The 27,916-nt window shown below is 43.7% G+C and overlaps 1 protein-coding gene and 1 non-coding gene across 3 annotated transcripts; both read left to right on the top strand.

The window, feature by feature from the left end:
- TRNAP-AGG lies at positions 13,815 to 13,886 on the top strand. The gene has a single exon. It is a non-coding gene; the product is annotated as a tRNA-Pro (tRNA).
- LOC8083080 lies at positions 16,138 to 27,411 on the top strand. 2 transcript variants are annotated; one of them, XM_021461290.1, is made up of 15 exons: positions 16,140 to 16,456; positions 19,032 to 19,434; positions 19,520 to 19,697; positions 19,765 to 19,904; positions 20,076 to 20,919; positions 21,882 to 21,982; positions 22,070 to 22,214; positions 22,291 to 22,359; positions 22,478 to 22,523; positions 22,613 to 23,046; positions 23,150 to 23,229; positions 25,109 to 25,244; positions 25,977 to 26,166; positions 26,586 to 26,668; positions 26,752 to 27,411. In XM_021461290.1, the coding sequence occupies exons 1-15, from the start codon at positions 16,354 to 16,356 to the stop codon at positions 26,890 to 26,892; spliced, it is 3,093 nt and encodes a 1,030-aa protein (XP_021316965.1). In that variant the 5' UTR covers positions 16,140 to 16,353; the 3' UTR covers positions 26,893 to 27,411. The 2 variants fall into 2 exon arrangements, 1 of the variants encoding a protein (XP_021316965.1); XR_002453361.1 differs by lacking the exon at positions 25,109 to 25,244 and having other exon boundaries at positions 16,138 to 16,456.

The following is a 27,916-nucleotide window of genomic DNA, read 5'->3' as shown; positions in this document are numbered from 1 at the left end:
ATCAATCAAATGGCTCTTTTCTAGTCACAATTAAACAATATCTAACTCTGCAGTAATAAAAACATATAAATAATCCAACAAATAATTTGAAATAGGCAGAGTGATAGACAATCAAAGATGTACAACAGTCTTGATTTGGCAAAGGCACAAAAGAAAATTAAAGTTCTTGAATATTGTTCAAAACAACATGCTGCTAATAAAAATTAAAGAAAAAAAAGCAATACCTCAACAGGAAATCCTGGTCGCCGGTGTTGCTGGAGGAGGAGGAGCACCGCCATGGCCCGTGCCCTGGCCAGATCCGTTGCCGCCGGTGTTGCTGGAGGAGGAGCGCCACCACGGCCTGCGCTCGATCGGATCTAGAGTGGGCGCCGCTGCTGGGGGTCGCGCGCTCACCACGGCCCGCGCTCGACCGGATCCGGTCATCCGGAGGAGGGTCGCGCACTGGAGGAGGGTCAGGCCGTCGTTGCTAGAGGAGGCCCCGCACGGGAGTGGGCACCGCTCTGCCTCGCCGCGCACACGACGGCGCCACTGCTGGAGGCGGCCTCGCGTGGGATTAGGCGCCGCCCAGCCTCGCTGCGCATGCACCTCGTGCTACGGCCTCGCCAACGCCTGCCTGAGAGAGGGAGGGAGGGGAGAGGAGGAAGAGGCGCATGGGGAGTGAGGGAGGGAGATGATAGAGGGAGGTTCATCACGGGGTGGGTGAGGAGGAAGCACTCGTGACAGAGTGCGTTGGGGGCGGCTGGTGAGGGGTGGGAGGGAGTGAGTGCTAAGGTTTGTCATATATTTATACGGCGTGAGAGTATTGCTTGCCGTCCGATCGCAAATCAACGGCCATAAGATCATGGGCCAAACACAATTGGGCCGACCTCTCATTATGTTGTTGGGTTGTTTGTTTTTTTATTTTTTTTGTAGAAATAGATTTAATTAGTTCTAGAACACAAAAAATAATATATGATCCTTATACAAATCACAGTTTTTACATGAATTTACCCCTTTTGTTAAAATCATTTGAATTTTTATGGGATTATTATACACTAAAATCACGTTGACATGCAAGTATGTAGATTTTTCTAAACAATTTTGGATATTATCACATTTATTATATGGTAATTCAACAGATAATTATAATAATAACTAAATTTAGTTAGAAAATTCTTGAAATCGACATAACAATATATTTTGAGTCCTTTATTTTTCATTTGAGGTCTTTTATTGGCTAGTTTGACCTAGTTTGACCAAGTCAAACATTGGATTTTTTAGAAAAAAACACTTTGACCGGACCCTATATGGTCCCAGCTACAAAAGTCATGAATACAAAGTTTATCTAGATCATCAAGATACACATTTGGTGTAATGGTCAACTTTTCATCTGAGAGGATTTGGACCACTCAAATTTTGAAATTTCAAATTTTCACGGCTATACTCACGTTTTCGGGACCCTAGACGGCCCCAACTCGAAAAGTCATGAATAGCAAGTTTGTTCCACTCATCAAGATCTACATTTAATACATAGGACATTTTTGCATTTGACAAAGCATTATGAAAGTGTAGTTCTAAATCCACAGGTTCCGCATATAGTTTCATAAAGTCTATGTGTGATTCAAGACTATGGCTAGAGTTTACAAACACTTTCTCAAATGCAAAAATGTCCTGTGTATGGAATGTGTATCTTGATGAGCTCTAGCTACCTTGTATTCAAAATATTTTCATTTGAGGTCATTTAGTGCCTTGTTTGACCAGGTTTGACCAAGTCACGCCTTGGGTTTTCAAAAAATGTGACTAGAGTTTACTAGAACTTTTCCAAATACAAAATTGTACTATGTATCAAAGGTAGACCTTGGTGAGGTCTAACTTCTTTGTATTCAAAAGTTTTTCATTTGAGGTCTTTTATTGGCTAGTTTGACCTAGTTTGACCAAGTCAAACATTGGATTTTTTAGAAAAAACACTTTGACCGGACCCTAGATGGTCCCACCTACAAAAGTCATGAATACAAAGTTTGTCCAGATCATCAAGACACACATTTGGTGTAATGGTCAACTTTTCATCTGAGAGGATTTGGACCACTCAAATTTTGAAATTTCAAATTTTCACGGCTATACTCACGTTTTCGGGACCCTAGACGGCCCCAACTCGAAAAGTCATGAATAGCAAGTTTGTTCCACTCATCAAGATCTACATTTGATACATAGGATATTTTTGCATTTGACAAAGCGTTATGAAAGTGCAGTTCTAAATCCACAAGTCCCGCATATGGTTTCATAAAGTCTATGTGTGATTCAAGACTGTGGCTAGAGTTTACAAATACTGTCTCAAATGCAAAAATGTCCTATGTATGAAATGTGTATCTTGATGAGCTCTAACTACCTTGTATTCAAAAGATTTTCATTTGAGGTCATTTAGTGCCTTGTTTGACCAGGTTTGACCAAGTCACGCCTTGGGTTTTTGAAAAATGTGACTAGAGTTTACTAGAACTTTTCTAAATGCAAAATTGTACTATGTATCAAAGGTAGACCTTGGTGAGTTCTAACTCCTTTGTATTCAAAAGTTTTTTATTTGAGGTCTTTTATTGGCTAGTTTGACCCAGTTTGACCAAGTCAAACATTGGATTTTCAGAAAAAATACTTTGACCGGACCTTAGATGGTCCCAGCTACAAAAGTCATGAATAAACAAGAAATATATATTGAAAAACCTATTAAATGAATAAACAAAACTAAAGCTAAAACTGAAAATAAAATTGGGAGTGTGGATCTCGAGCCGGCGGCGTCTATTGTGGAGAAAGGGATGCGATTTTGGCCGGCGCAGAGTCTTGCAGAAGGGCGTCGACCTGCAGCCAGCAGCCTGATGGCTGCGAATGTGGTCAGCAGACTGAGATGCCGAGTTTGGGATCTCTCTTTGCCAGCATCCAGACTACAGAATACAAAAAGTGTCGAACACTCCCCTCTAGCAGAAAAAGGTATTGGTCTTCAGGGGCTAGCGCAGTTGGCTGAGGTTGAAATGTTCGCAGGTCCCAGGTTCAAACCCTGTCGCTGCCGACATTTAGGTGTTTTTTTTTATTTTTTATCCAGTGTTTTTTTGATTTTTTTTCATCCAATCCTGGATGGGGCTCTAAGGCATACGGTAGTGTGCACCAACGACTAAATAGGATAACATAATATTTTAAAAATAATTATAATAGATTTATATTTATAATGATCAATTATTGTTACAATCTATCATCACAAATACTAATTTTTTGGTGTTTTTTTTGAAATTTTCTTCCTCCAATCCTATGTGGGACTAGGAGTTAACTAGGACGGAAATAATTCACCTAGGACATATGATAGTGTGCACCAATGGCCATGTGGGATAACAAGATATTTTAAAAATAATTATAATAAATTTATATTTTATGACAACTAACTATTGTCACAATCTATCGTCATAAATCCCATGCAGCTAGATGCTATGACGTTGTTTATGACGAAGACACAGTTTGATCATAAACTTTTATCATCCACTAAACAGTTGTCATAAACAGCCTGTGTTTATGACAGATAGGTGTTATGTCATCTGGTAGTCGTCATAGAAGCCTAGATTTCTTGTAGTGCTTGCAGAGCCAGCAGCGGCGCATAGCCTGCGGACGCCCACTCCTCACCCTCAGCGGTGATCGCGGCGACGACGTCGTGCACAGAAGACGGTACGCACCCAAATACCCTCGCGTTGCGTTCCTTCCATAGCCTCCAAGAAATTAAAAGTAGCAGGCTGTCGAACAACGCTCGTGAGTCCACGTCAAGCCGCTTTCGCAGATCGATCCACCAATCACCTAGCTCGTGGTCACCGGATGGCATCAAGTCGACCATTTGAAGACAGTCAAGGACGCCGAACCAAACCTGGCGAGCGAAAATACAAGCCAAAAACAGATGGCTCACTGTCTCGGCGTGCTGATCGCAGAGCGCACAGGCGTCATTGATTTGCAGACCATGGCACTTGCGTCGCTCGGCGGTCCAGAGCCTCCGGTGTAGGGCTAGCTAGAAGAACATCTTAATCTTTGGTGGCGCCTTGGTCTGCCAGAGCTCCCTGGCGCCGAGCAACCTGGTGGAACCGGCAAAGAATGCACGATATGCCGATGAAGCCGAGTACGTGCCGTCCGCGGACCACTTCCAGATGAAGTGATCTGGCTAATGAACCTGGAGCTGAACCGAGCGTAGGATTTCCCAAACCTCCAGGTATTCACGCAGGACCTGTACAGTCAAAGCACCAGAGACATCGCGTGCCCATTGGTTGTCGAGGACGGCTTCCCTTAGCGTTCGCTTCCTCCCAGCACGCGACGTCGCCGCGAAAAGGGATGGCGCAAACCTATGTAGTGGCCCGACCGAAGCCCAGCAGTTAGTCCACATGCGCACCGATGCGTCGTCGCCAACCGCCACAGTGATGCTGGCTGCGCACATCGCGGCGACGCACGGCTCTGTTCGCGACGGCAGCGACGCCCAGCAGCGTCGTGGCTCGGAACGAGATAGCCACTCCCATCAGAGCCTTAGCGCATAACCAGCAACTCGCAGATCAATTAACCCAAGGCCACCAAGGTCAGTCGGCCGGCACACAGCAGGCCAAGCCAAACGGCAATTCCCACCGCTGCAAGAGTCATTGTCAGTCCAGACGTTTTATCTACATTTTATTTGAGTTCACATACAAATTGGGAACTTGTGCATCATCGAAGTATCTAGGAGCTAAGAATGTTCAGAAGAGCAACCCTGCTCTGAATCAACCTCCTGAACAGAATACCCACACCATCTCCAAGGTCTCCCATGCTGCGCTCAAGCGCCCGCAACTGCCGCTCCTCGCACACAACCTTTCGTTTCTGGAACCTCTTGGACACAAGGGACCATTTGCTCGCGTTTGGACAACTGCCAACTTGCTCCGGCAAGAGCCGCGACACGGATTCAAGCAGATAAAGAGCCGTCTCTCTGGCCTCTGCCATTAGTCTGACCACTCTGCAACCTTCAGCAGCAGCTTTGCCGGTCGTCTTCTTCAGAGGCTTGTGTGCCCTCTTTGCCAGACGGATGTCTCCAAGGAGGTGAGTGACGCCAGAACGTCATCATCGTCAGCCAAGTATTGAGCTTAGCAAGGCTTTCACCCATGTCTTGAGCCGAGGAGAACCGCATTGACCGGAGCGACTAAGGAGAGGAAGTAGTGCAAGGTTCTTCAACGATGCTTTCAACAAGGAAATCATCGTTGCTGGTCAGCCAAGACCTAGGCTGAGCTTTTGCCCAAAACCCTTGGAAGTGCTCCTGCTGCTGACGTCTTGACACCACCACCACGCTATCACCGCCACTGCGGGTACAGGCATGGGCAACGCCGTCACTCTAGAGAATCGGTGCTTTGACCTCCCCGACAAGAGGCACAGGGGAGGGTGCGCGCGGACATGCAGCCCCGCCACTAGCTCGCTCGCAACCAAACTATGTGCGTGCACATGTAGAAGACGAGATGCACCGCTGCTGGGGCACCACCTGTGCCCCGCGTCCGAGCTGACAACAGCAGCTCCACCAGATCCAGACATGTGGTCGTCAGATCCAGCGAAGGGAGGGATTTTTGGAATGCCTTATATTTGGAATGTGTGGAGTAAAGTTTAGTAACCTTCAGGACCCTGCACCCATACAGAAAATAACTTAAGAACCTTCGTGAGGGTGATGGAAAGAAGGTGTCACGCAAAGAGGGTGGCATATCTGAAAGGCCTCGACCCCAACATATAGTTTACAGAATGTCATCCATCTTTTGTATTGAAAGTATATGTTTATCATTTGTCATGTTCGTTGTCGTCAAATTATAATAATATTATTTCAAAATATATGAACTTAAAACACATATTTGGTACTCTAAATAACTTTAAATTTAAAAACTTTTCAATACAAAGCTGTAGATTGATTGAGAACTATAACTTTCGCATAGCGTCCGATGTTGTCTGAAATTTTTAAATTGTAAATTTCAAGGTCCATGAGACTGGAACAATATTTCAGCACTCTAAATAGTTTGAAATAAAAAAAAAACTTCTCAACTAAAAAATTGTATATCACGTCGATGGCTACAATTTTAATATAAAATTTATCTTCATGACATCATTTGACTTTATATGAAAAAGTTATAAGTTATTTTTTAATATAACTATTTTTAGAGGCATGACTCTTAAGATACATGTCTCTGTTAGTAGTATCATTTTTTAAAGCAAGCATCTTGTTAATCGACTTACAGAGGTGGACATCAACCATCTCTATGAATAGATGATTAACAGAGATGACCAGGCTCGGATGTCCTCCTTTATAAATGATAAATAGATGAGGCAGACATCTGGAGGTCGCATGGCCATTTATATAACCACAGGTTCTCCTTAAAATTCTTTTTAGTAGTGTTATAAAAAAAGAAGTTCAGTGTTTTTTCCCGCAAGTGGTAGGGAAGACTCCAATCCGGCATGTCGGCAGGGTGTCCAGTGTCCTAGCCGTTTATTGTTTTTTCCACATATATGCGTGTGAGAACAAGTTTTGACCTTGACCAGGGCATATGCAAAACTTGCAAGGACGTCAAAAATTGCAGCTGGTGGCAAAGCTCAGAGTGACGGACGGGCAAGCATTATGTGGACTTCATTTTCCCATGTTCTCGCACCAATGTGTTAGGCCCTGTTTAGATTGGAGATAAAAAATTTTTAGGTGTCACATCGGATGTGTCGGAAGGGGTTTTTAAAAACTAATAAAAAAACAAATTACATAGCTCGTCAGAAAACTGCAAGACAAATCTATTAAGCATAATTAATCTGCCATTAGCACATTTGGGTTACTGTAGCACTTAAGGCTAATCATGGTGTAACTAGGCTTAAAAGATTCGTCTTGCGATTTTCAACCAAACTGTGTAATTAGTTTATTTTTTATGTACATTTAATGTCTCATGCATATGTCTAAAAATTCGATGGGATGGATGAAAATATTTTAGATGTAAAACTAAACAGGGCCTTATTACAGGATTCAGTAGCAAGACGTACCGCGTAAGGTCAGGAAAGTGCGTGGTACTTTGTATGTATAGAGATAGAGAAATATATTTCCTGAGAGGCACGTAACATACCTAGGCTTTGTTTAACCAAAAACTTTTCAAGCCTCATCACATCGAATCTTACAGCACATGTATAAAACATTAAATATAGACGAAAATAAAAATTAATTACACAGTTTAGCTGTAAATCATGAGATAAATCTTTTGAGCCTACTTAGTCCATGATTAGACAATAATTGCCAAATAAAAACGAAAATGCTACAGTATCCAAAACAAAAAAAATACAAACTAAACAAGGCCCTAGCCATCGTTCATTCCGCCATGCACTTGCACTATACTGCTACCTTCACACAAATAATAAAACTGCGCGAGATCAAGTTTGGCGAGGAACGCCTCCCCCGTTGACCATCAAAAAAAAAAGTTTGGCGAGGCTGAGAGTTTAGACTATCATGACAACCTTGGCAATGATGCTTTGTGCGGCATCATTATTCTCTCTGGTGATTATTTGGTCTCCAGTAGAGACTTCGACCACCGTTCTAGCAGCCTCTGGAAGCATCATGGCCAGAGGAAACAGGGCGTCGTTGGATCGCTGCCCGACGAGCTGCGGCAATCTGACCTTCGCCTATTAGATGATAAGGTTAGCTAGATGATAAGGTTAGCTGGGCGTGGTGCTTAGCTGATAGAGGTTGTAATCTGTTGTAATCTGTTATCTAGATCTCTAGATTTTAGCCAATTCTATTGTATCTCAACAACCTGTAAAGAGCCACCGCTGGGGGGCTTTTCCCCAGCCTATAACATGAAACCGAGGGGGTCAAGGACCTCACCCTCGTTCCCTCTATTTCTTTCATGGTATCTAGAGCCTAATTCCTTACAGATCTTATTCATGGCTTCTTCTTCCACGCAATTCGCTGCAACCTCCCTAGGACTTGCTTTCATTCCAGTTACTGAAAAGCTTACCAGGAGCAATTATCAATCCTGGCAAGCGCAAGTGATCTCGGCGATCAAGGGGGCTCAGGCCGCGAGTTTCATCAAACCTTCGGCTAAACCCCCATCGGAATTTCTTCCCGCCAAGGATGACAAGGAACCATCTGTCTCCAATCCGGAGTACGACGTCTGGGTGGCCAAGGATCAGCAGGTTCTAAGCTATCTGCTGACCTCTCTTTCCAAGGAGATACTTGGGGTGTGTTTGGTTGGGCTGTGACTTTTGGAAAAGCTAATGTGAGCTTTGAGCTTTTGAAAAGCTGCTGTGGGATGTGGGTTTTGAGAAATCCAAAAGTCATTTGGTTGGTCACTTGTGGCTTTTGGAAAAAAAACTGAACGGATCCCAAAAGTCAGTGAAAGCAGGGGGTAAGGTGCTTTTGGATTTGTACTACGAGAAAAGCTGCTTTTGGGCAAAAGCACTTGTGGCTTTTGGGCCCTTTGGTTGGCTTTTGGCTTTTACAAAAGCAAAAGCAGGTTCAAAAGTCCAACTAAAGGGACCCTTGGTCATGTGAATACCAAGATCACGGCGTCGGCTGCTTGGGCCGCCATTGAAGCCATGTTTGCCGCCCAATCTAGGGCGCGAGTCATCGCCACTCGGATGGCGCTGGCGACGGCCAAGAAGGGATCCTCCACCGTCTCGGAGTATTACTCCAAGATGAAAGCCCTAGCTGATGAGATGGCGTCAGCAGGCAAGAAGATAGAGGATGAGGAACTTGTGTCCTACATCCTTACTGGGCTAGACGAGCCCTTGATCCGGTGGTCACCGCAGTGGCAACGCGGGTTGAGCCGATCACGCCTAGTGATCTGTTCACTCAGCTGATCAGCCACGAACAACGCATCAATCTGCGCGATGGAGAAGTTCAGTCCTCGGCCAATGCTGCATCCAAGGGGAACCGCAACCGCGGTCAGCAAGGACAATACCGTGGTGGTGGTGGCCGCAATCGTGGCGGCGGACACGGCAACTCGGGACGAGGCAATGGCGGACGTGGCCCCAGCGGACAGCAGCGCGCTCCCTTCCAGCCGGGCGTGGTCTGTCAGCTGTGTGCCAAAGAAGGCCATGCGGTCATCAATTGCTTCAAAAGGTTCGATCGCACCTTCACTCCTCCACAGAAAAGTGCATCGACTGCCATGGCTTCGTATGGAGCAGATTCAAACTGGTACATGGATTCGGGAGCTACTGATCACATCTCAAGCGATCTTGATAAACTCACCATCCGTGATCGGTACATGGGTGGCGACCAGGTGCATGCAGCAAATGGAATATGTATGAGGATAGAACATATTGGTCATAGCATTTTACATTCCCCATCTAGTAATTTGCATCTTAATAATATTCTTCATGTTCCTACTGCTAGCAAAAACCTTGTCTCTGTTAATCGCCTTGCTCGTGACAATAACGCTTTCCTTGAATTTCATCCTCATCATTTTGTAATTAAGGATCAGCAGACGAAGAAAGTCCTTCACAAAGGCAAATGTGAAAGGGGGCTCTATCCATTCAAGTCTCCACCAAATAAGCAGTGCTTCGGTGTTTCCAAGCCGACTCGGTCATTGTGGCATCATCGACTTGGTCATGCTTCCACTCCCGTAGTCCAGCAGATTCTTAGTCGCCATAGTCTTCCCTTTATTAAAGATTCAAATAATGATGTATGTGATGCATGTCAATTAGGCAAACATCACCAGCTACCCTATCCTAGGTCGAGTAGTGTGTCCAAAAGACCTATGGAACTTGTTTTCTCAGATGTGTGGGGGCCTACCCCAAGCTCGTTTGGTAGACATGCTTACTATGTAAGCTTCATTGATGATTTCAGTAAATTTGTGTGGATTTATCTTCTGCGACATAAATCTGAAGTGTTTCAATGCTTTAAAGATTTTCAATGTCTCGCTGAAAGGCAATTCAATTGTAAAATTGGGACTGTGCAATCTGACTGGGGGGGGTGAATACCAATCCTTGAACACCTTCTTTAAGCGCATAGGCATAGCACACCAAGTCTCTTGTCCTCATGCACACCAACAAAATGGCTCAGCTGAGCGTAAACATCGTCACATAGTCGATATGGGGCTATCCTTGCTTGCTCATGCATCTATTCCTCTAAAATATTAGGATGAAGCCTTCCTAACTGCTGTATTCATTATCAATCGTCTTCCCTCCAAAGTGATTGACAACAAATCTCCTTACGAATGCCTCTACGGCCATGGACCGGACTACACATTCTTGCGCACTTTTGGATGTGCAGTTTGGCCCAATATGCGGCCTTATAACTCTCGAAAATTGCAGTTTCGATCTAAACGTTGTGTCTTCCTAGGCTACAGTCATATGCACAAAGGCTTTAAGTGCTTAGATCCATCTGAAGGGCGCATATATATTTCTCGCGATGTTGTCTTTGATGAAGGTGTCTTTCCCTTCGCCTCCCTTCATAAAAATGCCGGCGCAAGACTCAAATCTGAAATTGCACTTCTCCATCCTTCTTTACTTCCAGCCACGGCTAGCTTTGGGGATGTAATTTTGCATGATCATAATTCTACCTCTCCTGTGTTTACTGACTCTTTGTCTAGTGCTAGTAATGATGCAGCAGCGCAGGACAAAAATTCAGGCGCAAACACTGAAGAAATCAGGCTGCAGCAGCAGTATTTCATGTTGTCTCGCGATGCAAGACACGAGGCTGATTCTCCTGGTGATCTTCCTCGTACTGACGACGGATCAGCCTCGGCCAGGGTGCCTGGTCAGCTGTCAACCGGTCTGTCCTCTGGGGGCGCAGTCACGGATGTCCCAGGCTCCTCTCCGCCGACAGCTTCGACCGGATCGACTGCGGCTTCGTCCTCAACATCGCCTCCGCTCAGCGCGTCATCCTCGCCACAGCCGGATCACAACCAAGGGGGAGCGCCTTCTACATCACCTGATGCTGGGATTCTCATCCCAGTATCCACTACGGCTGCTGCTCCTGTGGCCCGTCCAGCTACGCGCTCCCAACACGGTATATTCAAACCAAAAACATATACTGATGGTACGGTTCGTTGGTGTACTCTTGCTACTGCATCTACAGATGAACCTACCTCTGTTGCTGCTGCTCTTGGTGACAAGAACTGGGTTGAGGCCATGGATGCTGAATATCAAGCCCTGCTACGGAACAACACATGGCACTTAGTTCCCAAACCAAAAGGCAAAAATATTATAGGTAGCAAGTGGGTTTATAGAATTAAGAGGAAAGCTGATGGTTCAATTGATAGATACAAAGCACGTCTTGTTGCGAAAGGGTTCAAGCAGCGTTATGGGATTGATTATGAGGACACATTCAGTCCAGTTGTCAAAGCGGCAACCGTTCGTTTGATTTTGTCTGTGGCTGTCTCACAGGGGTGGTCTCTTCGTCAACTTGATGTGCAAAATGCCTTCCTGCATGGTGTGCTCGATGAGGAAGTTTACATGTATCAACCACCAGGTTATGTTGATCGAGCTCATCCCTCTTATGTCTGCAAGTTGGACAAAGCCTTGTATGGTCTTAAACAGGCACCCCGAGCATGGTACGCTCGTTTGTGCAGTAAGCTGCTTGAACTGGGTTTTGCATCCTCTAAAGCTGATACTTCATTATTTTACTACCGCAAGCATGGATATACCTTGTTTGTTCTTGTGTATGTCGATGATATCATTGTGGCGAGCTCTTCTTCTGCTGCAACCATGGCCCTTCTCCGAGATTTGCAATCTGATTTTGCACTCAAAGATCTTGCAGAGCTTCATTATTTTTTGGGCATTGAAGTTAAGAAGACTCCTCAAGGCCTACATTTGTCGCAACAGAAGTATGCAGCGGATATTCTTCGGCGTGCCGGCATGAGCAATTGTAACCCTGTTGATACGCCTCTCTCTCCTTCAGAAAAACTCAGCTTAACTAAGGGTGCAAAGCTTGGTGATATTGATTCTACGTACCGCAGTATGGTGGGGGCTCTTCAATATCTTACTCTCACTCGACCGGATTTGTGTTTTGCAGTCAATAAAGTGTGTCAGTTCCTTCATGCTCCCACAACTGATCACTGGAGTGCTGTGAAACGGATCTTGAGGTATGTCAAGGGAACTTGTGATATTGGGCTTCATCTTCGCAAGTCATCTTCTGCAATTGTCAGCGCATTCTCCGATGCTGATTGGGCTGGGTGTGTGGACGATCGGAGATCCACAGGTGGCTTTGCTGTCTTCTTCGGTTGTAATCTGGTGTCATGGAGTGCACGGAAGCAGGCCACTGTCTCCCGGTCCTCTACTGAAGCTGAGTAAAAAGCTCTTGCGAATGCGACGGCTGAACTTATGTGGGTTCAAAAGCTTCTACAAGAACTTCATGTTCATCATTCTCCGGTTGCTCGGTTGTGGTGTGACAATTTGGGGGCAACTTATCTCTCTGCCAATCCGGTGTTTCATGCTTGCACCAAGCATATAGAGATTGACTTTCATTTTGTCAGAGAACGTGTTGCTCGAAAATTACTTGACATTCGTTTCATCTCTACAAAGGATCAGCTGGCTGATGGTTTTACTAAACCAATCTCTGCGCGTAAACTGGAGGTCTTTCGCTCCAATCTCAATCTACTTCGTGGCTAAGATTGAGGGGGGATATTAGATGATAAGGTTAGCTGGGCGTGGTGCTTAGCTGATAGAGGTTGTAATCTGTTGTAATCTGTTATCTAGATCTCTAGATTTTAGCTAATTCTGTTGTATCTCAATAACCTGTAAAGAACCACCGCTGGGGGGCTTTTCCCCAGCCTATATAACATGAAACCGAGGGGGTCAAGGACCTCACCCTCGTTCCCTCTATTTCTTTCATCGCCTACCCATTCGGCATCGGACGGGATTGCTCCCGGAGCCCCGATTTCAGCTTGATCTGCAACGACGGCGCCAGTCGGCCCCCCAAGCTCTTCTTGACAGACAGCATCACCGAGGTGGTCGACACTCGACAGCATCGAAGTTAACATCGCCGGCTGGAGTCAGGACTTCGTCTTGGTCTCCATCTGGCGCGCCATCTCCATGAACTCCGGTGTAGGCGTTTACAACATGTCCCTGGAAACCCCTGGAAGATCCTTCTCATTTGACACCTCTGTAACATTCGGTGTGACCGGTTGCGACCTGGATGTGTACTGGATCGACCAGATGACCAGCAAGCCTGTGTTTGGTTCCTCAACTTGGTGCCCCGGCAGCCAAGAAATAATCACGGAGGTGGCGGCTAGCAACAACTGCAGCGGCATGGGATGCTGCTCTGTTTTGGTGCAGGACATTTCCCAGATATCTATCTATTCAGCTCAGTTCGTCCACCGGAAAAGCAGCAGCATCAGCGCCTCGAACCGGACCTCGCTATTGCGGGATAGAATCACCGTTGTTACTAGTAATTCCACCCTGCTCTTTTGGAACATCGCCGACCAACCCAACTGTGCTTCTGCCAAGAGAAACCGGACAGAGTATGCTTGTATCAGCAACCATTCTGATTGCAACAATGGCACAGCATGTTTTCTTCAGCAGCATACCCATCTGTCTCCAAGAAAAGTTGGTATTGTTTGTACATTGTTAGAGCAACAGGCATCAATATGTGTGTGATATCTCCGCTATTGATGATAAAAGATCCAAGAAAACTTTCTGTGCCGCTCGGGTATGCTGCTGAAACATGGAGGTGCCGGGTGCGACCGAGGAGGATGGGTATGTTGATGAAAGCGCCGGCCAAGGGGACTGCCTCGCCGGCGGCAAGGCCTGGGGATATACGAAGACCGTTCGTCGGTTGCCATATGGGAAGACGGGGGAGGAGACAGGCCTACAGCTACGATTAAATAAAGGTTAAATGAAACCGTAAACAAAAAGGGCATTTGGTCTAGTGGTATGATTCTCGCTTAGGGTGCGAGAGGTCCCGAGTTCAATTCTCGGAATGCCCCCTTAGTTATTTATTTTTCAAATCAAAAACTTCAAAATGCACCCATTTTTTTTAAAGAACTAAAATGCAATGCACCTTTGTCTCTTCCAGTTTTCTTTAGCTCATTCTTTTTAATTTTTTTTTCTTTTTTTAACGAATCAGCAACTTGCTCCATTATTTTTATATCAATTTCCTTTGTCAAATCAAAACCATAAAATGTACCTTTGTCTCTTCCTGTTTTCTTTAGTTCTTTCTTTTTAAGTTTTTTTTTCCTTTTTTTTTTGGTGTAACGAATCAGCAGCTTGCTCCACGAAGATTATCTTTTCCAACTTGCAGTGCTCAGCACAGACTTGCAACAACCATGAATTCGTATGTCATCCGTGTTATTAGGACAAAATGACGATATGTATGCAGTATGCCGACCCCTGATATGAAACAATAAGACGTTTACGAATAATAATGTTTTAGTGGGTTGAGAATAATAATAGACTTGATGAAGTACGAAGATTTTCATCAAACTATCAAAGAAGCAGCAAGCGCGCACAAGACAGAACATGATACCTTGCTATCACGTTGGATGCGAGAAATTAATCTTCAATATTTTTACCCAATAGGTGGCCAGCGTACCGTAATGCACTCTTTTTTTTCTTCTTCTTGTTCTTCTTCTTCTTAAAAAAAATTGATGATGCACTCTTTGTGCGGCCTAAAATATTGTACCCCTTTGGCAGCACTTCTTCCTATTCCAAGCAGCGGCAAATGCAGATGCAGGCCCACTGTTTATCTAAACGGTCCGTTTACACACCATTTGAACGTGATCTTTGCCGGAATTTTTCAAAGGAATTGGAAGGCTAGATGATGTACCCGTGCTGCTGCTGGGGATGGCCGACCTTTCCGCGCCGGCGGCGATGCTGCTTGTCAGTGTCCACTGCTTCCGGTGAGGATCCTGGTGACCTCCTCCGTCCGCCCCGCAAACGCAGCGACATAGAGTTTGGATCTCTCCTTGTGATATTGAAACTCGTGTGATTAGTGTAGATTCTGGCGTACAGGTGGTGTTAGTGGAAGTATTTGATAACGCGCCTCAAACATGGATGTATCTATATTATTATTGTTTGCGAGAATGGTCACACCATGATAAAATCAAAACTCCATTGTGTCTTTTAGATTTTCACCATATATATTAGCTAGTGACCAAAGAGTTATGGAGTATGGCATCTCCTTCTATTTACTCTAGCTTCACCTCTGTCCTCGGATCCTCACGTAGAGTGGAGCCAAGGGAGTGCTATGAAATAGGACTAATACTAGGGTCAAAACTATAGAAACAACACACCCTATTTGGAACCATGATCTACAGTCGCATGGTGTGGTATCTCATCTACTCCTTGGCCACGATACGAGGAATCAACATTGTAGTTCGTTTCCTGTTTTTTCACCTCATGGTACCGAGAATTACGACCACCACGAGACATTTGGTTGGATTTTCTCGATTCTCACGGCAGGCCGTCTAGGAATTCGATAATAATCAGTTCCAAATAGGACCGAGATGTTTTTATTTTCAAGCATGATTAACGCTAATATGAAATAACATTTCTCCAGATGATAATGTAATTGTCCAAAATCATATGGTCTCACGATACTCCAACCCCAAATTTCTTCATTTAGAACCTCACTATTTGGTGCACGCTACACGCGGAAGTAGTTTCGCATTTGCATTAGTCATATACAGTATAATATTAATATCGTAATTAAGATGAGTTGGATGTAATGCAAGTGCCAAGTTGAAAGTAATATATTATAAAAATATAAAAGTTGTTCTTTGCTCTGGATTCATGTGAATCCATGCCTCAATCTTGTCCTCCGTTTTATCTTGGCCTATCCGGAATCATCGGCCCCAGCCTCCTAGTAGGACTTTGGTGAGCCTCTACGGGCCCCACATGTCGGTGGCAGGCATGAATGCATGATTATCGTTATTGACCGTTAAACCAGCCACTTCAGCATCCCACCCACTGACATGATGGTCCTACCACTTCCGAACGTGCGGACCCGTTACCCACGGAAGGGGGACTCCCGCAGATGACCGTTCCTTTCCGATCCAACGGCTGAAACAATCACATAAAGGCCCCACTCGTCAGCGTGCAACGTGGCAGAGGCATCCCCAGGCAGACGACTGGGACCCACATGGCATTCGCCTACACGCATTCGCTAGCGTGGGCCCCACAACAGAACACAAAGGCTGGTTCGATCCGGGCACTGCACGTTTATACAGATTTTCAAAGAAAAATCCCCCCCCCCCAAAAGACAAAAATAATCCCAGAAATAAAATTCGCCGTGGAGACGAGTCGCCGCCGGCAGCGCCCGGCCCGGCCTTCTTCTCCGGCGACGGCGTAGCCCTTACGGGGGGGGGATTCCGCATCCAAATCGATCCCACCGGAGCCCCCACCGCCCCCCACGGGCCGAGCCGCGCCGCGGCGCGCGCGCGCGGGCAGGCCGAGATGCGGAAGAGGATGGAGAGCGTCGACGATCTGATCGAGGAGGCCAAGCTGCGCACCGTCTGGTGGGCGCTCTGCATCTTCGCCATCTCCTACATACTCACACGTGAGCACGCTGCCCCCCTCTCTCCGCTTTCGTATCTCATTTGCGACCGAATTGGTTTCCCTCCCCCGCAATACAAATGTTCCGTAGCCAGCATCCGCCCAGGCGAGGGATGAGATTGGTTCGGTAGCGACTACCTTGCCGTTTCGTGTTTATCTGCGGAACACAGCATAGGTGTGAGAGATTTTGGGTAACTGATGCTGTACATGCTGGGATTGCGATGTGATTTGATGGCCCATGCGTTACAAACTTGAGACATTTTGTTAGCCGGACATCTGGAGCTTGTAGTCACACCATCTCATAGCTGCTGAATCTATCTAGCTGTGACCTGTAATGCCTGTTACGTGGCATTTTTTTTGGATGTTAGCTACTACTTTCAGGTTACAGTTACTAAGAAAGCTTGCTGGATTTGCTTGAAATGCTGAAAAATTCGAATTAGGATCCTTAATTAATTTCATTTTAGGAACTTTTGCATGCATTATTTATGAAACTGCTGGAGATGGGAAGTGTAAGGGTTTCGTGAGTTTCTCTTTGTGAGAATTTCATTGTGGATAGAGGGCTTCTGGGTGGTCTGGTGCAAAATATAGATGTTTTAGTGGTTAGTAAAACGTGCTGAGTATGCAGCAGAGGTTTTGGTATTAGCTCTTGGATAAGTTTGAAAAGAGAGTGATGTTCATTCTGCTCTGAGGTGAGGTACGGTTTGAGTGTAAATTTCCAAGCCATAATCACTCAGGTGCCAAATTTTGAAAATTTCCTGTACTCTGGGGTGGAAGATGAGTTTTTGTGTTACACATTTCTATGCTATTTACCTTTAGTGTGAGGTCTAGGGAATTGCTCTTACAAGCTGTAAAATGTGTTGAGTAGTTTTATGCTATGTTGCTTTAGAGATTTTAGCTTTAGCTTTAGTGACTACTCAAATGATGTTGTGGATATGTGGACATCTATCTAGTTGTTGTTGGCAAGTTGTGCCAGGATGGGATCAAAGTAATGGTTGAACACAAATGTAAACATCAACTAGTTTGTGTCCTTCTGATCATATAATGAGTATCCCTTCTTTGACTTTTACTCGACTTGCTCAGAGTCCAGTCCTGGCTTGGACCTTGTGGAACCATCGAAATGCTTGTGTGTTTGACAGAGATTCACCAAGTGTCTCAACCTCTATAAGAAACTTGCAGCTGGAGGGTCATCTCTGTGTTCTGGCTGGGGCAAGAAACCTCCAGAACCTAGAACTCGGGCATCTCGGATTATAGGTTCAGTGCATTTGCATAGTCGGGTTGAATTTTTGTAATCTTAGAAGGTTTTTTTTCTTGTTTGTTTTGTTTTACCCCTCTTACCTTGGTCCTAGTAAGAGGGGTTCTTGTATGGACCACTCTCTTTCCCTATAATACAAAGACACGCAGCTCTCCTGTGTGTTCGACAAAAAAAACTATAATGATTTCTTGAGCCTTCGTGATGTCAACAGATAAAAGCGAAGGGAATCTAGTGAGAGATGTGAAGTGATTTTTGCTAGTGTATTGTTTAGATATTGGTGAGTTAGCTTGGAGAAAAATAATTGCCTATAGTCTGACCACATGGGAACCATTCCTGAAGTAATTGGCTAGTTGTCAGTGGAAAGTAGCTTCAGATAAGTTAGCATTTTAGCTCCACAAGGGTGGAAATGGAAGTGAAATAAGTCACTATTGAGTCATGTATAATTTTATTTACTATTATATTTTAAATTAAGGAGAAATTTGCTATTATAGGATGCCAAACGTGTGGGTTTCGCTATAATAGGATTCCAAACATCTGCTTCGCTATAACGACTCTCGAAACATTGACACTTTGCTATTATAACATCATGACCTTCAAATAGACAAATTGAACTCAAATCTCTTCAAATTCAAATATTTTTATTTAATCACAGAACTGCCCTTAGGGGGGCGGCTGCTGCATGGCTGCTGCCTGGCCGGCGCTGCTGCCTGACCGGCTGCTTGCTGCTGCGTGCTGGTGGCTGGCCACGGCCGGGCGGCGGCTGGCCGGCGGCCGGCCTGTGGGAAGGAGGGAGGGTGTCGGTCTCTTGCGTCGGGGAACCAGTAGGTCACGGCTAGCAACTGAAAGGTCCCGTGGTGAAGGGGTATAGCAGAATGACAGTTCTGTGATTAAATGAAAATATTTGAATTTGAAGATATTTGAGTTCAATTTGTCTATTTGAAGGCCATGATGTTATAATAGCAAAGTGTTAATGTTTCGAGAGTCGTTATAGCGAAGCAGATGTTTAGAATCCTATTATAGCGAAACCCACACGTTTGGGATCCTATAATAGCAAATTTCTCTAAATTAAGCATGCGTATATTTCTCTGATCTTTTTGCTTGTCAAAATAACCTTCTTTCCTTCCTTTCTTTTCCATTATTTCACTTTATGCTCTGTGAATATGTTGGCAACCTTTAACACTTAGTAGTTATTTATCTTTCAACCCTTATTAGACTCATTTTTTTTTGCACAGAGGTTTCTTTATGTTTGTATATGTAGTATATTTCTTAAATATATAGTCCAGTCACTTGTATCCATGCTAAGATCCATATCTTTTGTTTCAAATAGATACAAGTAAATCAATGTGGACAAATGTGCCCATGTCAATCCTTATACTTGCATTTCTCCGCTATCTCTCATTCAAAGTGGAGTTCCGTTGGAGGGAACAGCCTGTACGTAAGCAGACATATTTGTCTCAAGCCTCAAAGAGGCAGTTGTCTGCAAATGATCATCGCCTTTCGACTGTACCACCAGTCTCCAGATGGAGAAGGAAAGTTGGTTCACCTTCTGTTGAGGCTGCTTTTGAAAGTTTCATTGAGAATATTTTGCGAGACTTTGTTTTAGACTTGTGGTATTCAGATATTACTCCCGACAGAGAGGCCCCAGAACTGATACGTGGCTTAGTACTTCACGCTCTTGGTGAAGTATCAAGCAGGGTGAAAGAGATGAATCTAGTTGACATGCTAACAAGGTGACTAAGGCTTGATATACTATCTAGTACATACCATCAATATTGAGTAATTATTCTATGTTAAACCTCTTTTTTCCTATTTCAGGGATATGGCTGATTTGATTGGTAATCATTTAGATATTTTTCGGAAAAACCAAACTCTAATTGGTGTTGATGTCATGAGGACTTTGTCTTCAGAGGAAAGAGATGAGAGACTGAAGCAGCACCTAATAGTTTCACAGGAACTTCATCCAGCACTGTTATCTTCAGAGCATGAGTACAAGGTAATAGCTAACCATTTTAGCTTTCATGTTATACAATAATACAGCTATTAATTAATGCGAATTTTAGGTTCTTCAAGAAATCGTTGGGGGCATTATGGCTCTAGTTTTGAGACCACAAGATGCACAAAGTCCACTAGTTCGCTGTTTCTCCAGGGAACTGATGACCTGCCTAGTCTTGCAGCCTGTTATGAACTTCGCAAGCCCTGTGTAAGTTGTCTGCTAAAACGGCTGATTTATGGTAATATATAGGCTTCAAGCAGTCTATGGGCTGCTTAACTGTAATTTAAGTAATCCAATTTTCGTTCCGCCTTTACCTGCGCCTAAGTTTTGTTCCAAATTTTTATTTGTTGTTTGTTTGTTTGTTTGTTTTTGTTTCAGCTACATCAACGAGTTGATTGTCTACCTTCTAAACAACAAAGATACAGGTAATGTTGGAGGAAATACAAACATGGCTAATACGGAACTAGTGCCTTACAAAGGAGGTTCACAAGGTTGTCAAACGGAATCAAGGAATTTGACTGTAGAACCTAGCAGCTTAGTTCCACCAACTAATTCTGGGATGAGGTCACTTGTTACTTCTGAATGTGGAAAGTCGAAGGTGTCAGAGGATGACAATGACAGTACCATCCAACCTCGTCAGCCAGACTGGGCTGTGGTATTGGACGCAGCTACTAAAAGGAGGTCAGAGGTTCTTGCCCCTGAGAATCTTGAGAACATGTGGGCAATCGGAAGAAATTATCAAAAGAAAATGATTAAAGTAGACCAATCATCTAGGTTGAAAGGTTCTGGAGGTTCAGATAACAGTCCAAGTGCAGGGGCAGTGGCTAAAGAGCTATCCTCTAACTTCAACGAGAGAATTGCATCTGTTGATGATAAATACATGGTCAATTTGATGCAAAGTAAAAATAGGAATGCTCAATCTACTTTCGTCACAGGTAGTCATCCACTTGCTCTACAAAACACAAATGAAGTGAAACCAAAAGAGGGGAGTCAAGTTCATTTCAGCAGCAAGGAGAAACCACATGAAACCAGCAACAGTGTAAAAGCTCAACTAAAACGATCTAATAGTACTCCTGATATTGAGAAAATATATTTGGCAAAAAGTAACCAGCCCATGGTTACCAGTGAAAGGCTAAATGTGAGGAAAAATCAGGATGAGAGAGGTGCTGGTCCTGCCTCACATGTTGAGGTGCTAATGCATGTTCCGAAGATAAGATGCCGGGTAATTGTTTTCTAATCCTATCACTAGAACAATTCCAGTATCATCATCTTAACCATAAGCATCAAGTTTTTGGCTTTTATTGAATAAATTTGATCAATTGGATTAATTGAATAAATTTAACCAACCTGGTCATGGTTATGTTGCTAGTATTCACCACAGTTTCTCGTGAAATTTATTATTAACAATTATACCATTAGGATCATCTCTTGTGAGATAAGTTTCAGAAGTTTGTAACAGTTGGCAAATTGATCTCTAAATGTTGTGTTGCATGTTGCTATTATTTTATTATTCTCTTTGCGGGCAGTGGTTTTAAAATATTTATAGGCATGGGTTTTGCATTTCATTCACTCTTAAGCTGTGCCTTTCTACTCTTAGAAATCAATCACTAGCTTTAGTCTTGTATTACTTGCCATATATGTTCTGGTTTTCATTCTTCCATAAGTAATCTAAACTATGGGAATATCTCTTCGTTTTATCCTATTCCACATTTCTGAATCTCTGATTAGCACGCGGGTTCCATGGTTTCCATTGGTTTTACGTTTTAGTATTTGGTGTCCGATTAGAATCAGATCTGTAGAATCCTTGGCTTAATTTGTTTCTAGTCCTCATTAAGAGAAATTACATAAGATGCCACTGAATGACTACATGCATGATCCACAATGTGGCACTCATTGTAAGGCTGGTGTGTGAGGCCCAGCCCACATGTCAGTGAGTGGCATACATTGAACATATGAAGTTATTCAGCGTCATATGGGGAAAAATTGGTATTTTGTGGCGATTCAGTCTGATAATTAGTAATTAATTTCTAACAGTTTCCATTCCTGCATGATTACATTATATCAGGCCTAGCGATTAATGTCACCATTAGTCCTCGTGTTCTTGATACAATATACATCTATTGATGTGAAATTATGTCATTCTCCACAGCTGATGTGATTTGTTGGGTTATTTATTCTTTGCAGGTTGTTGGTGCATATTTTGAGAAACTAGGTTCAAAATCTTTTGCAGTTTATTCTATCGCGGTGACTGATGCGGATAACAAGGCCTGGTTTGTGAAAAGAAGGCATGGTTTTACTTGGCATATTTGTACATTAATTGCAGCTTTGAGAGAGGAACATGTATGATCCTGACCTATAGCTTCTATTTGTAGATACCGGAATTTTGAACGTCTTCATCGACAACTGAAGGAGATACCTAATTATTCATTACATCTGCCTCCAAAGAGTTTTCTTTCATCTAGTGTTGATGATTACCTTGTGCACCAACGATGCATTCTCCTGGACAAATATCTTCAAGTATGATTGGTTCTCTAGCATTTTTGCTCATCTTTTACTTCAAATGTGTTTATAATATTAATTTTGTGTTCAATAGGATCTCTTGTCTATAGCTAATATTGCAGAACAGCATGAAGTTTGGGATTTCCTGAGTGCATCCTCAAAGGTGTGTGTTTTATACCAAGCAAATCCTTATAGCCTTGTCCTTAATGATAAGGAATGCACGCATCTTCATTCAGTCTTTCTTGAGGTTCTTAGCACTTCATTTCTTTTCCACTTTGTAGAATTACTCCGCTGGAAAGTCCACCTCTGTTATGAAAACCTTGGCTGGTATGCATGTCCACACACTTGTTTTCCCCCTCAAAAGCTATAACTTGCTAGGTTCTTTTCTTAAAAACATTTTATTTGTTTTAAAACAGTTAATGTGGATGATGCAATGGATGACATTGTTCGACAATTTAAAGGAGTTTCAGATGGTTTGAAACGGGCGGTCGGCACATCACCTTCTAGCGCAACTGCCCAGTTTGAAGATAATAGGATGTCTCTATCTTGGAACCAGGAAGAGAAAGATAACCACAACTTGCATCAAAGAAGCTTGGAAAGTGCTCATAGCCTTTCAGATGGTGATAGTAACAACGAAGATCACACCTCATCTGTGAATAGTGGATGCCATTCAGACAATGAGGTCAATAATAGAGGCCATACTTTAAATGATGTTAAGCACATCGAAACACACTCCAGTTTGGATAAACAAGCCAGTGACCAAATAGGAAAACCTACAAGGGCATATTCTGATTCTTCAAACATGTTATCTCTAAATACATTCGAGGATGCAACAGGAATTCCTCCTGAGGTACACCACACCCTGCTACTACGTAATTTATTTGATGCAGATCATAGGGAATGGTTGTTCTTACTGTTCTTTTACTGATAAACCTTCTCTTCTATTTTGGCAGTGGATGCCAACAAATGTTAGTGTGCCTTTATTGAACCTGGTTGACAAGGTATTCCAGCTGAAGCGACGGGGCTGGATACGGTTAGTTCCTTTATATGAACTTTATCAAATTTGTTCCTCAGAATTTGCTTACTAGTTTCAGACCAATGTTACATAGTAACAAAAAGGACCTGTTTGGAACAAAGGAATAGAAAACACAGGAATGAGAGAAAACACAGGTATAGGAAAGGAAAGTAGTTGCAAAACAGAGGAATGAAAAAACATAGGAATTTAATTTTTCAAGATAGGTGTTTGGAATGCAGGAATGAAAAGAGTATAGTAACTTTCAAACTTGATTGCAATATTAACTTTTTTTATATACTAATCAAATCCTTAAGAAAATATAGTTCAGAACATCATTTTTAGTATATAAACTAGAGACAGAAAGCTATACCTACCAAGCGGACAAAACTTTTATTTTGTGTGCCATGGGGCTCAAACAGGAAGCTGAATGTTGCCTCGCTGTTAAGGCTAGATTAGCAATATAACCATGTCCAGAGAGCGAGTGAAGCTACAGTGGCCACAGGAAAGCTCTCCATTGACTCGGATCTCATTTTTGGTTTCCTGCAAAAGTACATGCTTCTCCACTGTTCCTATGGAAAGTTCTTTGCTGATTCCTCCAAATCAAATGCATAGTGACGTCAGCAAAACAACGGTTTCGCATTCCTTTAGGTAGCGTTTGGTTGTGAGGATGGGGTGGGACGGGATGGGATGAGTTCAGTTTTTGCAGTGTTTGGTTCGGAGTCATCGGAGAACTGGGACGTCCCACCTGCGAAGATGCCGGGAATATTCACTGAAAAGAGGGGCGACCTCGGACCTCACCCCACGAAAAAGCGCGGACAGGGGCATCCCACCTCGACGCCGTCTTCTCTCCAGCGGCGCTTTTCTCTCTCCCCGGCGCTATTCTTCTTCCTCTTCTCCGGCGCCCTTCTCTCCCAGTGGCGGGCTGGCTGGAGCAGCAGAAGCGGCACAGCAAGATCTGACCGTTTGCTCCATCCAGCGCCCTTCTGCTCCATCAGGCCAGATCCGGCTGTTTGCTTGCGCCGGTGATGCAGCAGCAGCAGCGGACAGGGCGGCGGTGGCATCGGACAAAGGAGAAGCGGCACGGCAAGCAGAGGAGCAGCGACGCCGGATGGGGTGCGTGACCTCAGACGGGCGGAGGAGCAGCGGCGGCGGACGCAGGCGGCCTCAGTCGCGCGAGCGGGGCCATCTCCGGCCGTAGGCGTGCTGGGCAAAGGGCGTGGCCGGGGAGTTACCACAGCCACGGGCGCACAACGGCGTGGGGGAGAAGATAAGGGTGACGCGAAAAAAAAAACATGAGAAGAGATGCTGTTTGGCCTGTGGGGCAGTGACGGAGTGGGAGGATTTTTTATATAAAAAATATTGACATGTGGGTCCCACCAAACGGTAACTAACGGTGTCAAATCCACCATCCATCTCATTCCTGTTTATCTTCTTCAATCAAACACAGAATGGGTCGATCCCATCCCCTGTCAACCAAACAGAAAATGGAGTCATCCCATCCCTGAAATTGGAGACGGGACCATCCACTCCACCTTGACTCCCAACCAAACGCTACCTTAAACTTCCTCCATTCCAAACAAGGCCTAAGTGAATGATACACTATAATACTGTAGAAACTTGTGACCCAAAGGCATTGGCCTGATTGGAATGGTTATTAGATATCAGCATATGGTTCCCATTTCATGTATTTTGGCAGTATATTCTCTGATGTTCGTTTAGATGATAATAAAATTTGGGTGGGTTATCGCCATTTTTTCATGTTTATAGCCAGGCAGACCACTTTTATTTTCACCATCCATGCTTCAATCCTACAACTTAATCACTTCTGCAATCCAGCCATTTCTATCTTTCAATTACAAAACATGATGTTTTAGTTGATATGTTACGGAATCTGCAGGAGGCAGGTTCTTTGGATATCAAAACAAATTTTGCAATTGGTCATGGAAGATGCAATCGATGAATGGATCATAAGACAAATCAATTGGCTACGAAGAGAAGATGCCATCGTACAAGGAATACGTTGGATTCAAGATGTAAGGAGACACATTATCCCCTCATTTTTTCCTTCACTGGATTTATCTTGGTTCTCTTTTAAGTTTTAGTTTAAAATTTGATATTTCTCTTGACCGTGGCACTATTTTTTTTTCTCGAACGCGCAGGTGAGTTGAGATGTGTATCTTAAGAAATGATCCCTTAAAAGACCCTTAAAAGCAACCACTCTAACTCCACTAGAGATCAGAGGGGTTGTAACACTGAAAAAAAATTGCCCAAGCAAACTAGGATAATGATCGTATAAAGAATATACAGCTAGCCCTCATCACGACCTAGGCCCAGCTCTTCAAGCTTTTTAGCTCCGGCATGACCCCCAAAGTCTCAACTCTTCCTTGAAGAATTGATGTGCAACTTGCAAGGAGGGGGAGGTGCCATAGAACACATATTTGCTCCTATGAGTCCATAAAATCCAGCCCCCCTAAAGTCACAACGCTATTAAATCCCTTCCTTTGAGCTTTGTCAATGTGACAACCTGCTTTTCTCCACAAATCAGCAATGCTTGATTCAGATCCCTGGTACTTCTAATTGTGTGATTGGGCAAACCATGTGAAGAGTTTTCCAAACGCTTAAAGTTTCACATGGATCTATCTTTGTAATATGTGCATCTCAATAGTTTCTTTATCCTTTGTGGTTTATAGGTATTATTACAGAAGTAATGGATTCCAAACTTTGTCTTTCTTTTTCTGTGCAACTAATGGATTTCTTATTTACAGACCCTTTGGCCAAACGGTATATTCTTCACCAAGTTGGATGGATATAAAGGGAATGCAGGCACATGTCAATTTGACAAGCAGTCATTTGGGAGTCCCAACCAGGCTGTTGGCAACAAAAAGAGCACAAGCTCTTTTGAACTTCAGCTTGAGGCATCCAGAAATGCCAGTGAGGTCAAAAAACTTCTTTTAGGTTAGTCTATTGACTGTTTCGGGCTCATGGCATTTTTTTGTCTTTCTATTTATGTTTTTCTCCTGAAGATGTTAGGATGATTTATGTTTGCGACTCTACATCACAGTGGTGTACGAGCATGCTAGTTCTGTTTGTGTGTGCAGCAGCAATAACTCTGAATATCTGATCCATAGGTGATGTCTTCATTGCCTTCAATGGGGTCACTTAGAAGTAAAAAAAGGGAAAAACATTATTGGTGTATTTTCTTCCAGACTTTCTAAGAAAGGCGCCGCCTAGGACACACATCTAGAACTTGAGCTGTTACCTCAAGTTTATCTCTGTCTATCACATGCCTTCAGTACCATGCCATTTAACTAACATGATTTGCTCCTCTCAAAGGTGAGAAATAATATGACTTGCAAATTGCAATGCCCTTTCAGATGGAACTCCATCTACCTTGGTCAGCATAATTGGATACAAGCAGTACCGACGCAGTGCAAGGGACATGTACTACTTCCTCCAAGTAAGTAAAACTCAAAATCCCTGTAATGTAAGCTCTAAGATGAGACATCATTCTGACCTCCACGATGCATTATCGATGTGCAGTCCAATGTCTGCATCAAGCAGCTCGCATATGCAATGCTAGAGCAGGTCCTCGTGACAGTCTTCCCAGAGCTTCGCCAGCTAATAGACGACATACATGAGAAGGGGCGCAAAGAGCAAGCCTCATTCACATACCAACTCTGACCCTAGAGACTGCCAGGATAAACATGCTACTCCAGAGAGTCGTAACAGTTTTGAACACACTTAAATTGCTCCATGGTGAGTTACTGAAACACAAGGCTTTGCAATTGTATTTCCATGGTGCGAAGTTGGATTGACGAAGCGCTCGGTGCTTAACGAAGCTTATACCCCAGCAATGATCTGTAGTTCTGTACATATGTATATCAAGTTGTGTAAATTAGCTCCTTGATGTAGTAAACCAGGACAACTTACAGTAAGATCTTGTAGGTGAATGTATGGTAGCATTCTTTAATTTTTTCCCCCAAGATTTAAGCTGTTCTCTCCCTGTCTTAGGCTGAGGCATGTAAAGTTTTGAAGGTTCAAGTGTATAGCTGTACTGTATGTGTTGCCAAGTAAATCAAAATGTTGTACGAGATGCCATCTCGGTTTTCGCAATATTTGTCCGGTCTGCATAGTTTGGAGGCAAAAGGTATGTACTTTTTCTTTTACTTACCAAACAAATTGAGTGTTGCTTTGTTGTTTTGGATAAAGTAACCAACTGTAATATTCAAAGAGCACAAATTTACTTGTATTTTATCAAATACTCCTTCCGTTCTAAATTGTAAGCTGTTTTTGCATAAACAACTTACAATTTAGAATAGAGGAAGCATTACTCAGATATTATGCCGTCTAGGTACATGTATCACAGTGTCAGACAAATAATGTGAAAGGACGGTAAGAGACAGCAGCAACCTTATGTCCGTGTCATATGGGCATACATGCTTCTGAAAAGTAGAGACTAGACAGTTGATGGATCATCCTTCATCCTCCTGATTCCCAAAATGGTTTGGGGTTGCATTTCCTACTGAGAATGTCAGTTGCTGTTGTCTGACATAATCTATCCTTGAGATATCACCAGGCACGGACATGAACCATCGTGATCTTGGGCAGTTGAGGCTTAGCTTGTTCCTTGGTCTTTGGCTACACTTCTGTGGCTTTGACTCCGATCCATTTGGACTTTGGACTTGGTGACACCTCTGACCACTTG

This window comes from Sorghum bicolor, chromosome 5, assembly GCF_000003195.3.
Source record: "Sorghum bicolor cultivar BTx623 chromosome 5, Sorghum_bicolor_NCBIv3, whole genome shotgun sequence".
NCBI lineage: Eukaryota > Viridiplantae > Streptophyta > Magnoliopsida > Poales > Poaceae > Sorghum > Sorghum bicolor.
Note: the sequence above shows the minus strand (reverse complement) of the source record. Positions and strands in the feature narration are given on the sequence as shown.

Bases quoted from the DNA above. Each gene is read 5' to 3' on its own strand.
- LOC8083080 (XM_021461290.1), top strand. From the start codon at position 16,354: ATGCGGAAGAGGATGGAGAGCGTCGACGATCTGATCGAGGAGGCCAAG. The intron at 19,905-20,075 runs GTAAGTTGTCTG...TTTTTGTTTCAG, and splicing joins ATGAACTTCGCAAGCCCTGT to CTACATCAACGAGTTGATTG. The intron at 26,167-26,585 runs GTTAGTCTATTG...ATGCCCTTTCAG, and splicing joins GGTCAAAAAACTTCTTTTAG to ATGGAACTCCATCTACCTTG.